The 14171-nt window shown below is 45.1% G+C and overlaps 1 protein-coding gene across 1 annotated transcript in view; it reads left to right on the top strand.

Moving 5' to 3' along the window:
• The window catches only part of slc6a11b (solute carrier family 6 member 11b), a 113727-nt gene that overhangs the window by 33370 nt on the left and 66186 nt on the right, over nt 1-14171 (top strand). Inside the window, exon 6 of the mRNA XM_065004511.1 lies at nt 5100-5234. Coding sequence (XP_064860583.1) covers nt 5100-5234 — 135 coding nt within the window. The remainder of the gene's footprint in view (nt 1-5099; nt 5235-14171) is intronic.

The following is a 14171-nucleotide window of genomic DNA, read 5'->3' as shown; positions in this document are numbered from 1 at the left end:
TTCATGTTGCCACTTGCTTGGTGGTGCCCCTTGCTTAGCGGTGTTGCAGACTCTTAAATACACAACTTGAAGTAAACACGTATTTGGCCATGGAGCACGTTCTGATTGGCCAGTGAGGGGCCAAGCCGCGACACACCCACAACTTGAAGTAAACACGTATTTGGCCGTGGACCACATTCTGATTGGCCAGTGAGGGGCACACCCACAACTTGTTCATTCATCAGAACTCAGCCCTTTCTAGCCAAAGCCAGCAAGTGCTCTGATAATTGTGATAGTGAAATTTCCTCAGCCCTGTTCCCTCCCCAGCCCTGTGGCCCAGTCTCTGGTCCTGTTCCCTCCCCAGCCCTGTGGCCCAGTCTCTGGTCCTGTTCCCTCCCCAGCCCTGTGGCCCAGTCTCTGGTCTTGTTCCCTCCTCAGCCCTGTGACCCAGTCTCTGGTCCTGTTCCCTCCCCAGCCCTGTGGCCCAGTCTCTGGTCCTGTTCCCTCCCCAGCCCTGTTACCCAGTCTCTGGTCCTGTTCCCTCCTCAGCCCTGTGACCCAGTCTCTGGTCCTGTTCCCTTCCCAGCCCTGTTACCCAGTCTCTGGTCCTGTTCCCTCCTCAGCCCTGTGACCCAGTCTCTGGTCCTGTTCCCTCCTCAGCCCTGTGACCCAGTCTCTGGTCCTGTTCCCTCCCCAGCCCTGTTACCCAGTCTCTGGTCTTGTTCCCTCCTCAGCCCTGTGACCCAGTCTCTGGTCCTGTTCCCTTCCCAGCCCTGTTACCCAGCTTCTTGCAGGTCTGGGAGGAGAGGAGAGGAGGGTAGAGTAGAGGAGAGGAGAGGAGAGGAGAGGAGAGGGAAGGGAAGGGAGGGGGATCCCAGCTGAGGCAGTGTGGGAAAATGATCTGGCTCGGCATGTGCACACCCAATTACCCACAACCCCCCGGCAGGTGACCCAGGTCACTGGACTGTATAGTGAAACAGCAGTCGCCCGTATGAATGGACGGGCTGGCTCACTGCTTTGTGGAGTAACAGACTTGTTGTGTCCACTTGGGGTACTTGCTTCAAAAGGTGGTTTGTGCTTGTTGATTGACCAATCACAGCTATTCACTGAATACCCAATGAAACGACATTGACAACAGATATGGGATTGAATACCCAGAACATCCCAGGTCTGCATGCAGATGATATTCATTTAGGCAGTGTTTGGGATTCATGCCTTCCCCTATAGAATATGTCAAACAGAGATGGTATGATATACAGAGAGATTCAAACCCCCGTTGATTTATTCCACATTTGTTGTTGTGTTACAGCTTGAATTCACAATGGATTAAATATATATTTTCTCTCGCCCATCTACGCACCTCATAATTACAAAGCGAGAACATGTTTTTAGACGTTTTTGCAAATGTATTGGAAATTAAATGCAGAAATATAGAAATATCTAATTTACGTAAGTATTCACATCCCTGAGTTAATACATTGTATAAGCATATGTGTTAGCAATTGCAGCTGTGAGTCTTTCTGGGTAAATCTCTTAAGATCTTTCCACACCTAAATTGTGCAACATTTGTCCATTATAATTTTCAAGTAGATTTAAGTCAAAACTAACTCGGCCACTCAGGAACATTCACTGTCTTCTTGGCAAGCAACTCCAGTGTAGATTTGGCCTTGTGTTTTAGGTTATTGTCCTGCTGAAAGGTAAATTCATCTCCCAGTGTCTGGTGGAAAGCAGACTGAACCAGGTTATTGTCCTGCTGAAAGGTACATTCATCTCCCAGTGTCTGGTGGAAAGCAGAATGAACCAGGTTATTGGCCTGCTGAAAGGTACATTCATCTCCCAGTGTCTGCTGGAAAGCAGAATGAACCAGGTTATTGTCCTGCTGAAAGGTGAATTCATCTCCCAGTGTCTGCTGGAAAGCAGAATGAACCAGGTTATTGTCCTGCTGAAAGGTACATTCATCTCCCAGTGTCTGCTGGAAAGCAGACTGAACCAGGTTATTGTCCTGCTGAAAGGTACATTCATCTCCCAGTGTCTGGTGGAAAGCAGACTGAACCAGGTTATTGGCCTGCTGAAAGGTACATTCATCTCCCAGTGTCTGGTGGAAAGCAGACTGAACCAGGTTATTGGCCTGTTGAAAGGTAAATTCATCTCCCAGTATCTGGTGGAAAGCAGAATGAACCAGGTTATTGTCCTGCTGAAAGGTACATTCATCTCCCAGTGTCTGCTGGAAAGCAGAATGAACCAGGTTATTGTCCTGCTGAAAGGTACATTCATCTCCCAGTGTCTGCTGGAAAGCAGAATGAACCAGGTTATTGTCCTGCTGAAAGGTTCATTCATCTCCCAGTGTCTGGTGGAAAGCAGATTGAACCAGGTTTTCCTCTATGGTTTTGTCTGTGCATAGCTCCATTCAGTTTTTTCCCCCTGAAAAACTCCCAAGTCCTTAACGATTACAAGCATACCCATAACATGATGCAGCAACCACTACGCTTGAAAATATGGAGAGTGGTACTCAGTAATGTGTTGTATTGGATTTGCCCCAAACATAACACTTTGTATTGCGGACAAAAAGTGAATTTTGCAGTATTACTTTATTGCAGGGCTTTCCAACCCTGTTCCCTGAGAGCTACCCTCCTGTAGGTTTTCAATCCAACCCTAATCTAGCTAGGTTCTAATAATCAGCTGGTCGATAAACTGAATCAGGCTAGTTATAACTGGGTTTGGAGTGAAAGCCTACAGGAGGGTATCTCTCCAGGAACAGGGTTGGAGTTAACCTATAGGAGGGTATCTCTCCAGGAACAGGGTTGGAGTTAAAACCTACAGGAGGGTATCTCTCCAGGAACAGGGTTGGAGTTAAAACCTACAGGAGGGTAGCTCTCCAGGAACAGGGTTGGAGTTTAAACCTACAGGAGGGTATCTCTCCAGGAACAGGGTTGGGGTTTAAACTTACAGGAGAGTATCTCTCCAGAAACAGGGTTGGAGTTAAAACCTACAGGAGGGTAGCTCTCCAGGAACAGGGTTGGAGTTCAAACCTACAGGAGGGATTCTCTCCAGGAACAGGGTTGGAGTTAAAACCTACAGGAGGGTATCTCTCCAGGAACAGGATTGAAGTTAAAACCTACAGGAGGGTATCTCTCCAGGAACGGGGTTGGAGTTAAAACCTACAGGAGGGTATCTCTCCAGGAACAGGGTTGAAGTGTCCTTATGTTTGTATTGTGGAGTAACTACAATGTTGTTGTTCCATCCTCAGTTTTCTCCTGTCACAGCCATTAAACTCTGTAACTGTTTTAAAGTCACCAGTGGCCTCATGGTGAAATCCCTGAGCAGTTTCCTTCCTCTCCGGCAACTGAGTTAGGAAGGACGTCTGTATCTTTGTAGTGACTGGGTGTATTGTAACACCATACAAAGTGTATTTAATCACTTCACCATGCTCTAAGGGATATTCAATGTCTACTTTGACATTTTTACACATCTACCAATAGGTGCCTTTCTTTTCGAGACATTAGAAAACCTTCCTGGTCTTTGTGGTTGAATCTGTGTTTGAAATTCACTGCTCGACTGAGGGACCTTACAGATAATTGTATGTGTGGGGTACAGGGATGAGGTAGTCATTCAGAAATCATGTTAAACACTATTATTGTCCATGCAACTTGTTATGTGACTTGTTAAGCACATTTTTACTCCTGAACTTATTTAGGTTTTCCATAACGAAGGGGTTGAATACTTATTGACTCAAGACATTTTAGCTTTGCATTATTTATTATTTTGTAAACATCTGTCCATCTATAGGTGGTGTATGTGACTGTTACCTTCCCCTATAGATTATATTATATAATATGTAATATGATATGTTGTTGTTGTGGTTCTGTCCTCCTATAGGTGGTGTATGTGACTGCTACCTTCCCCTATAGATTATATTATATAATATGATATGTTGTTGTTGTGGTTCTGTCCATCTATAGGTGGTGTATGTGACTGCTACCTTCCCCTATAGATTATATTATATAATATGATATGTTGTTGTTGTGGTTCTGTCCATCTATAGGTGGTGTATGTGACTGCTACCTTCCCCTATAGATGATATTATATAATATGATATGTTGTTGTTGTGGTTCTGTCCATCTATAGGTGGTGTATGTGACTGCTACCTTCCCCTATAGATGATATTATATAATATGATATGTTGTTGTTGTGGTTCTGTCCTCCTATAGGTGGTGTATGTGACTGTTACCTTCCCCTATAGATTATATTATATAATATGATATGTTGTTGTTGTGGTTCTGTCCTCTATAGGTGGTGTATGTGACTGCTACCTTCCCCTATAGATGATATTATATAATATGATATGTTGTTGTTGTGGTTCTGTCCTCCTATAGGTGGTGTATGTGACTGCTACCTTCCCCTATAGATTATATTATATAATATGATATGTTGTTGTTGTGGTTCTGTCCTCCTATAGGTGGTGTATGTGACTGCTACCTTCCCCTATAGATTATATTATATAATATGATATGTTGTTGTTGTGGTTCTGTCCATCTATAGGTGGTGTATGTGACTGCTACCTTCCCCTATAGATTATATTATATAATATGATATGTTGTTGTTGTGGTTCTGTCCTCCTATAGGTGGTGTATGTGACTGTTACCTTCCCCTATAGATTATATTATATAATATGATATGTTGTTGTTGTGGTTCTGTCCTCCTATAGGTGGTGTATGTGACTGCTACCTTCCCCTATAGATTATATTATATAATATGATATGTTGTTGTTGTGGTTCTGTCCTCCTATAGGTGGTGTATGTGACTGCTACCTTCCCCTATAGATTATATTATATAATATGATATGTTGTTGTTGTGGTTCTGTCCATCTATAGGTGGTGTATGTGACTACTACCTTCCCCTATAGATTATATTATATAATATGATATGTTGTTGTTGTGGTTCTGTCCATCTATAGGTGGTGTATGTGACTGCTACCTTCCCCTATAGATTATATTATATAATATGATATGTTGTTGTTGTGGTTCTGTCCATCTATAGGTGGTGTATGTGACAGCTACCTTCCCCTATAGATTATATTATATAATATGATATGTTGTTGTTGTGGTTCTGTCCTCCTATAGGTGGTGTATGTGACTGCTACCTTCCCCTATGTCATGCTGTTGGTCCTGCTGATCCGAGGGGTTACTCTGCCGGGGGCGTGGGAAGGAATCAAGTTCTACCTGTACCCTGACATCTCCCGCCTCTCAGACCCACAGGTAGGTACCGTCGCTCGATTCAACGTGGCCGCCCGGGTTGCCCTTCTCTCTCAGCCACGAGCAGTTAGTGTCTCAGCAACTGTCACCTTCGATCCAACATGGCATCCCTGTCGCCTTCTCTCTCTCAGCCACGAGCAGTTAGTGTCTCAGCAACTGTCACCTCCAACATGGCAGCCTTCTCTCTCCAGCCAGCAGTTAGTGTCTCAGCAACTGTCACCTTCGATCCCAACATCAGCCACGAGCAGGCATCAGCCTGTCGATCCAACATGGCATCCCTGTCGCCTTCTCCCCAAGCTGCTGTTACTCTCTCAACAACTGTCAACCTAGGTCTGCTCGATCCAACATGGCCTCTCGGTCGCCTTCTCTCTAAGCCGTTAGCAGTTTGTCTCACAGCAACTGGGCAAATCTAAATGTGTGCCTTTATAGTGCACTACTTTTGTGCTAGCGTCTTTTACATCAAGCGGCCTCACCCTAAAGTAACAGAAGATAGGCTCCTGCCCCTATGGGCCGTTCTGGCTCCTGCCCCTATGGGCCGTTCTGGATCCTGCCCCTATGGGCCGTTCTGGCCCCTGACCCTGTGAGCCGTTCTGGCCCCTGACCCTGTGAGCCGTTCTGGCCCCTGGCCCAATGGGCCGTTCTGGCCCTATGGGCCGTTCTGGCTCCTGGCCCTAAGGGCCGTTCTGGCTCCTGGCCCTGTGGGCCGTTCTGGCCCCTGACCCTGTGAGCCATTCTGGCCCCTGGCCCTGAGGGCCGTTCTGGCTCCTGGCCCTATGGGCCGTTCTGGCCCCTGACCCTATGGGCCATTCTGGCACCTGGCCCTAAGGGCCGTTCTGGCTCCTGGCCCTAGGGGCCGTTCTGGCACCTGGCCCTATGGGCCGTTCTCGCTCCTAGCCCTAAGGGCCACTCTGACTCAGATAGAACATACCTTTCTTTACATAATGTTGGGCCTTGCACCGTAAGCCCTATACCCCTATACCCTATAACCCCTATACCCCTATACCCCTATACCCTACAACCTATACCCCTATATCCCTATACCCCTACAACCCTATACCCCTATACCCTATACCCCTACAACCCTATACCCCTATACCCCTACAACCCTATACCCCTATACACCTATACCCCTATACCCTATACCCCTACAACCCTATACCCCTATACCCCTACAACCCTATACCCCTACAACCCTATACCCCTTTACCCCTACAACCCTATACCCCTATACCCCTACAACCCTATAACACTATACCCCTATAACCCTATACCCCTATACCATATACCCTATACTCCTATACCATATACCCCTATACCATATACCCCTACAACCCTATACCCCTACAATCCCATAACCCTACACCCCCATACCCCTACAACCCTATACCCCTACAACCCTATAAACCTATACCCCTATACCCCTACAACCCTACACCCCCATACCCCTACAACCCTACACCCCCATACCCCTACAACCCTATACCCCCATACCCCTACAACCCTATACCCCCATACCCCTACAACCCTATACCCCTATATCCCAATATCCCTATACCCCTACAACCCTACACCCCCATAACCCTATACCCCTATAACCCTACACCCCAACCCTATACCCCTACAACCCTATACCCCTACACCCCTACCCAACCCTACACCCCCATACCCCTACAACCCTATACCCCTATACCCCTACAACCCTACACCCCCATACCCCTATAACCCTACACCCCCATACCCTACAACCCTGTACCCCCATACCCCTACAACCCTACACCCCCATACCCCTACAGCCCCTACACCCCCATACCCCTACAACCCTACACCCCCATACCCTACAAACCCTATACCCCTATACCCCTACACCCCTATGCCCCTATCCCTACCCCTATACCCCTACCCCCCTATACAACCCTATACCCCTACCCCTATATATCACCCCTACAACCCTACACCCCATGCCCTATACCCTATAACCCCTATACCCCTATACCCCTACCCTACACCCCTATATGCCCTACAACCCTATACCCCCCAACCCTACCCCATACCCCTATAATGCACCCCCCCATACAACCCTGTGCCCCCCCATACCCCTACAACCCTACACCCCATACCCTACAACCCTACACCCCCATACCCCTACAATACCCCATTACAACCCTGTACCCCTATACCCCTACAACCCTATACCCTATGCCCCCAACCCTACACCCCCTATACCCCTACAACCCAACCCTACTATACCCCCATACCCCTACAACCCTACCCCTTACCCTGTGCCCCCATACCCCTACAACCCTATACCCCTACAACCCTATACCCCTATACCCCTACAACCCTATACCCCTACCCCTATACCCCTACCCCTATACCCCCCTACTACCCTATACCCTATACCCCTACAACCCTATACCCCCATACCCCTACAACCCTACACCCCTATATCCCAATATCCTTATACCCTTACAACAGTACATCCCTATACCCCGATAACGCTATTCACACAGGACTAGTATTACTATAGAACGTCGGGTATGTAAATATTACCCCAGCATGTCAGTTTGTCCAGTGGACGATTCGGTTGAGATTAGTTTCTGCCCATGTACTCATTCCCCCTTTCTGCCCGTTGTACTGTTATGACAGAAGCCCCATTCACAGTTGACTGTTATGACAGAAGCCTGAAGTTCTCTTCTAGGGACAGTCTAATATTGACCTAATGACCTTCAGTTCACATGTCTAGGGACAGTCTAATATTGACCTAATGACCTTCAGTTCACATGTCTAGGGACAGTCTAATATTGACCTAATGACCTTCAGTTCACATGTCTAGGGACTGCCTAATATTGACCTAATGACCTTCAGTTCACATGTCTAGGGACAGTCTAATATTGACCTAATGACCTTCAGTTCACATGTCTAGGGACAGTCTAATATTGACCTAATGACCTTCAGTTCACATGTCTAGGGACAGTCTAATATTGACCTAATGACCTTCAGTTCACATGTCTAGGGACAGTCTAATATTGACCTAATGACCTTCAGTTCACATGTCTAGGGACAGTCTAATATTGACCTAATGACCTTCAGTTCACATGTCTAGGGGCAGTCTAATAGTGACCTAATAACAATGCATATTAACAAGAACCATGGACTTTTAACCTGCAGACATTTAATTACCTGACGGATTTGGCAAGTTATCAATTCATTGGCACAATATTGTCCACTTCTTCGTCTTTTAAAAGTATGGGCACTGGGAAAGTTGATATGTGACAAAAACCGGTCATTCATCTGTAGGCTACGAACATAGCACTTCAGTTCTGACCCAAACTGGGCCCAGTAGCTGTTTAAACTCTGTAATATCCCTCAAAACACAGGGATGACGATTCACACGGGAGAAGTATTATCAGAGGACATTGGAGTTTTCAGAATAAAAAATAAAAAATGTTTTTAGGGCTGGGATAATAAAAATGACTGACATGGCAGATTCGGACGGGACCAAAATTACGGACGTGGTGACTTGTGTCCGTGCACACAATTACATTAGCTGAGCTCCCCCAGTAAAACATGTCTGTTCTGTACCCCCTATACCCCTATACACCTATACCCCTATACCCCTATACCATATATCTCTATATCCCTATACCCCTATACACCTATACCCCTATACCCCTATACCCCTATACCATATATCTCTATATCCCTATACCCTATACCCCTATACCCTATACCCCTATACCCCTATACCCTATATCTCTATATCCCTATACCCTAAAACCCTATACACCTATACCCCTATATCCCTATAACCCTATACACCTATACCCCTATACCCCTATATCCCTATACCCTAAATCCCTATACCCCTATATCCATATACCCCTATATCCCTATACCACTGTACCCTATATCCCTATACCCTGTGCCCCTATATCCCTATGCCTAATGCCCTATGCCCCTATCCCTATGCCCTATATCCCCATGCACCTATACCCTATATCCTATGCCCTACATCCCTATGCCCTGCACATCCCTATGCCCTATTTCCTATACCCTATACCCTATATCCCTATACCCCTACATCCCTATACCCCTATATCCCTATACACCTATACCCTATATCCCTATACCCCTATATCCATATATCCTATACCCCTATACTCTATATCCATATACACCTATACCCCTATACCCCTATACCCTATACCTGACGATAGGAGGTAGAGGTGTAGTGGTGGGGTGTTGACTATAGGAGGTAGAGGTGTATTAGTGGGGTGCTGACGATAGGAGGTAGAGGTGTAGTGGTGGGGTGCTGACTATAGGAGGTAGAGGTGTAGTGGTGGGGTGTTGACTATGGCAGGTAGAGGTGTATTAGTGGGGTGTTGACTATAAGAGGTAGAGGTGTAGTGGTGGGGTGTTGACTATAAGAGGTAGAGGTGTATTAGTGGGGTGCTGACGATAGGAGGTAGAGGTGTAGTGGTGGGGTGCTGACTATAGGAGGTAGAGGTGTAGTGGTGGGGTGTTGACTATGGCAGGTAGAGGTGTAGTGGTGGGGTGTTGACTATAGGAGGTAGAGGTGTAGTGGTGGGGTGTTGACTATAGGAGGTAGAGGTGTAGTGGTGGGGTGTTGACTATAGGAGGTAGAGGTGTAGTGGTGGGGTGTTGACTATAGGAGGTAGAGGTGTAGTGGTGGGGTGTTGACTATAGGAGGTAGAGGTGTAGTGGTGGGGTGTTGACTATAGGAGGTAGAGGTGTAGTGGTGGGGTGTTGACTATAAGAGGTAGAGGTGTAGTGGTGGGGTGTTGACTATAGGAGGTAGAGGTGTAGTGGTGGGGTGCTGACTATAGGAGGTAGAGGTGTAGTGGTGGGGTGTTGACTATAGGAGGTAGAGGTGTAGTGGTGGGGTGTTGACTATAGGAGGTAGAGGTGTAGTGGTGGGGTGCTGACTATAGGAGGTAGAGGTGTAGTGGTGGGGTGTTGACTATAGGAGGTAGAGTTGTAGTGGTGGGTTGTTGACTATAGGAGGTAGAGGTGTAGTGTTGGGGTGTTGACTATAGGAGGTAGAGGTGTAGTGGTGGGGTGTTGACTATAGGAGGTAGAGGTGTAGTGGTGGGGTGTTGACTATAGGAGGTAGAGGTGTAGTGGTGGGGTGCTGACTATAGGAGGTAGTGTAGTGGTGGGGTGCTGACTATAGGAGGTAGAGGTGTAGTGGTGGGGTGTTGACTATAGGAGGTAGAGGTGTAGTGGTGGGGTGCTGACTATAGGAGGTAGAGGTATAGTGGTGGGGTGTTGACTATAGGAGGTAGAGGTGTAGTGGTGGGGTGTTGACTATAGGAGGTAGAGGTGTAGTGGTGGGGTGCTGACTCTAGGAGGTATAGTCAACTTCATATTAGCGTACTGGGTTGAACTGACACCCTCTATATTTCTCGACTGCGTAACACTGCATACCAATGCACTGAAAGCACAACAAGCAGAAAGAGGAGTGGTCTGAAGATTGAGTCAGAGAGAGAGAGAGAAAGAGGAGTGGTCTGAAGATTGAGTCAGAGAGAGAGAGAGAAAGAGGAGTGGTCTGAAGATTGAGTCAGAGAGAGAGAGAGAGGAGTGGTCTGAAGATTGAGTCAGAGAGAGAGAAAGAGGAGTGGTCTGAAGATTGAGTCAGAGAGAGAGAGAGAGAGAGGAGTGGTCTGAAGATTGAGTCAGAGAGAGAGAGAGAGAGGAGTGGTCTGAAGATTGAGTCAGAGAGAGAGAGAGGAGTGGTCTGAAGATTGAGTCAGAGAGAGAGAAGAGGAGTGGTCTGAAGATTGAGTCAGAGAGAGAGAGAGAGAGGAGTGGTCTGAAGATTGAGTCAGAGAGAGAGAGAGGAGTGGTCTGAAGATTGAGTCAGAGAGAGAGAAAGAGGAGTGGTCTGAAGATTGAGTCAGAGAGAGAGAGAGAGAGGAGTGGTCTGAAGATTGAGTCAGAGAGAGAGAGAAAGAGGAGTGGTCTGAAGATTGAGTCAGAGAGAGAGAGAGAGGAGTGGTCTGAAGATTGAGTCAGAGAGAGAGAGAAAGAGGAGTGGTCTGAAGATTGAGTGGTCAGTCAGAGAGAGAGAGAGAGGAGTGGTCTGAAGATTGAGTCAGAGAGAGAGAGAGAGAAAGAGGAGTGGTCTGAAGATTGAGTCAGAGAGAGAGAGAGAGAGAGGAGTGGTCTGAAGATTGAGTCAGAGAGAGAGAGAGAGGAGTGGTCTGAAGATTGAGTCAGAGAGAGAGAGAGAAAGAGAAAAGACAGAGATGAAGGGTATTGAAGTGGGCTGGAGATGACTGGTACAGAGGAATGGCTCCTCCTGAAGTACCAGCAGCTCTTATAGTGTAGCCTATAGCAGGTCCAACATACAAACCCTTTTATAGCAGCTCAAACATACAAACCCTTTTATAGCAGCTCTAATGTACAAACTCTGTTACGGTAATATCCTATAGCAGCTCTAACATACAAACCCTGGTACAGTAATATCCTATAGCAGCTCTAACATACAAACCCTGGTACAGTAATATCCTATAGCAGCTCTAACATACAAACCCTGGTACAGTAATATCCTATAGCAGCTCTAGGTGTTCTCAACTAGCCTACCTGGTTAAATAAAGGTGTTCTCAACTAGCCTACCTGGTTAAATAAAGGTGTTCTCAACTGACCTACCTGGTTAAATAAAGGTGTTCTCAACTGACCTACCTGGTTAAATAAAGGTGTTCTCAACTGGCATACCTGGTTAAATAAAGGTGTTCTCAACTGACCTACCTGGTTAAATAAAGGTGTTCTCAACTGACCTACCTGGTTAAATAAAGGTGTTCTCAACTGACCTACCTGGTTAAATAAAGGTGTTCTCAACTGACCTACCTGGTTAAATAAAGGTGTTCTCAACTGACCTACCTGGTTAAATAAAGGTGTTCTCAACTGACCTACCTGGTTAAATAAAGGTGTTCTCAACTGACCTACCTGGTTAAATAAAGGTGTTCTCAACTAGCCTACCTGGTTAAATAAAGGTGTTCTCAACTGACCTACCTGGTTAAATAAAGGTGTTCTCAACTGACCTACCTGGTTAAATAAAGGTGTTCTCAACTGACCTACCTGGTTAAATAAAGGTGTTCTCAACTGGCCTACCTGGTTAAATAAAGGTGTTCTCAACTGGCCTACCTGGTTAAATAAAGGTGTTCTCAACTGGCCTACCTGGTTAAATAAAGGTGTTCTCAACTGACCTACCTGGTTAAATAAAGGTGTTCTCAACTGGCCTACCTGGTTAAATAAAGGTGTTCTCAACTGACCTACCTGGTTAAATAAAGGTGTTCTCAACTGGCCTACCTGGTTAAATAAAGGTGTTCTCAACTGGCCTACCTGGTTAAATAAAGGTGTTCTCAACTGACCTACCTGGTTAAATAAAGGTGTTCTCAACTGGCCTACCTGGTTAAATAAAGGTGTTCTCAACTGGCCTACCTGGTTAAATAAAGGTGTTCTCAACTGACCTACCTGGTTAAATAAAGGTGTTCTCAACTAGCCTACCTGGTTAAATAAAGGTGTTCTCAACTAGCCTACCTGGTTAAATAAAGGTTAAATAAAAAAATAACATACGAACCCTGCCACGGACAGTTCAACTAGAGTGCCGAACTAGGTACTAGGTAAACTAGGTACTAGGTAATACTAGGTAATACTAGGTACTAGGTAATACTAGGTAATACTAGGTACTAGGTAATACTAGGTAATACTAGGTAATAGGTAATACTAGGTAATACTAGGTAATAGGTAATACTAGGTAATACTAGGTACTAGGTAATACTAGGTAATACTAGGTACTAGGTAATACTAGGTAATACTAGGTAATAGGTAATACTAGGTAATACTAGGTAATAGGTAATACTAGGTAATACTAGGTAATAGGTAATACTAGGTAATACTAGGTAATAGGTAATACTAGGTACTAGGTAATAGGTAATAGCAGTTATTGTACAGTAATATCCTATAGTAGCTCTAACATACAAACCCTGCCACGGACAGTTCAACTAGAGTGCCAAACTAGGTACTAGGTAATACTAGGTAATACTAGGTACTAGGTAATACTAGGTAATACTAGGTACTAGGTAATACTAGGTAATACTAGGTACTAGGTAATACTAGGTACTAGGTAATACTAGGTAATACTAGGTAATAGGTAATACTAGGTAATACTAGGTAATAGGTAATACTAGGTAATACTAGGTAATAGGTAATACTAGGTAATACTAGGTAATAGGTAATACTAGGTACTAGGTAATAGGTAATAGCAGTTATTGTACAGTAATATCCTATAGTAGCTCTAACATACAAACCCTGCCACGGACAGTTCAACTAGAGTGCCGAACTAGGTACTAGGTAATACTAGGTAATACTAGGTACTAGGTAATACTAGGTAATACTAGGTAATAGGTAATACTAGGTAATACTAGGTAATAGGTAATACTAGGTAATACTAGGTAATAGGTAATACTAGGTAATACTAGGTAATAGGTAATACTAGGTACTAGGTAATAGGTAATAGCAGTTATTGTACAGTAATATCCTATAGTAGCTCTAACATACAAACCCTGCCACGGACAGTTCAACTAGAGTGCCAAACTAGGTACTAGGTAATACTAGGTAATACTAGGTAATACTAGGTAATACTAGGTACTAGGTAATACTAGGTACTACTAGGTAATACTAGGTAATACTAGGTAATACTAGGTACTACTAGGTAATACTAGGTAATACTAGGTAATACTAGGTACTAGGTAATAATAGGTACTAGGTAATACTAGGTACTAGGTAATACTAGGTAATAGGTAATACTAGGTAATACTAGGTAATACTAGGTAATAGGTAATACTAGGTAATACTAGGTACTAGGTAATAATAGGTACTAGGTAATACTAGGTAATACTAGGTAATACTAGGTAA

The sequence above is a fragment of the Oncorhynchus nerka genome, linkage group LG2 (assembly GCF_034236695.1).
Source record: "Oncorhynchus nerka isolate Pitt River linkage group LG2, Oner_Uvic_2.0, whole genome shotgun sequence".
NCBI lineage: Eukaryota > Metazoa > Chordata > Actinopteri > Salmoniformes > Salmonidae > Oncorhynchus > Oncorhynchus nerka.
Note: the sequence above shows the minus strand (reverse complement) of the source record. Positions and strands in the feature narration are given on the sequence as shown.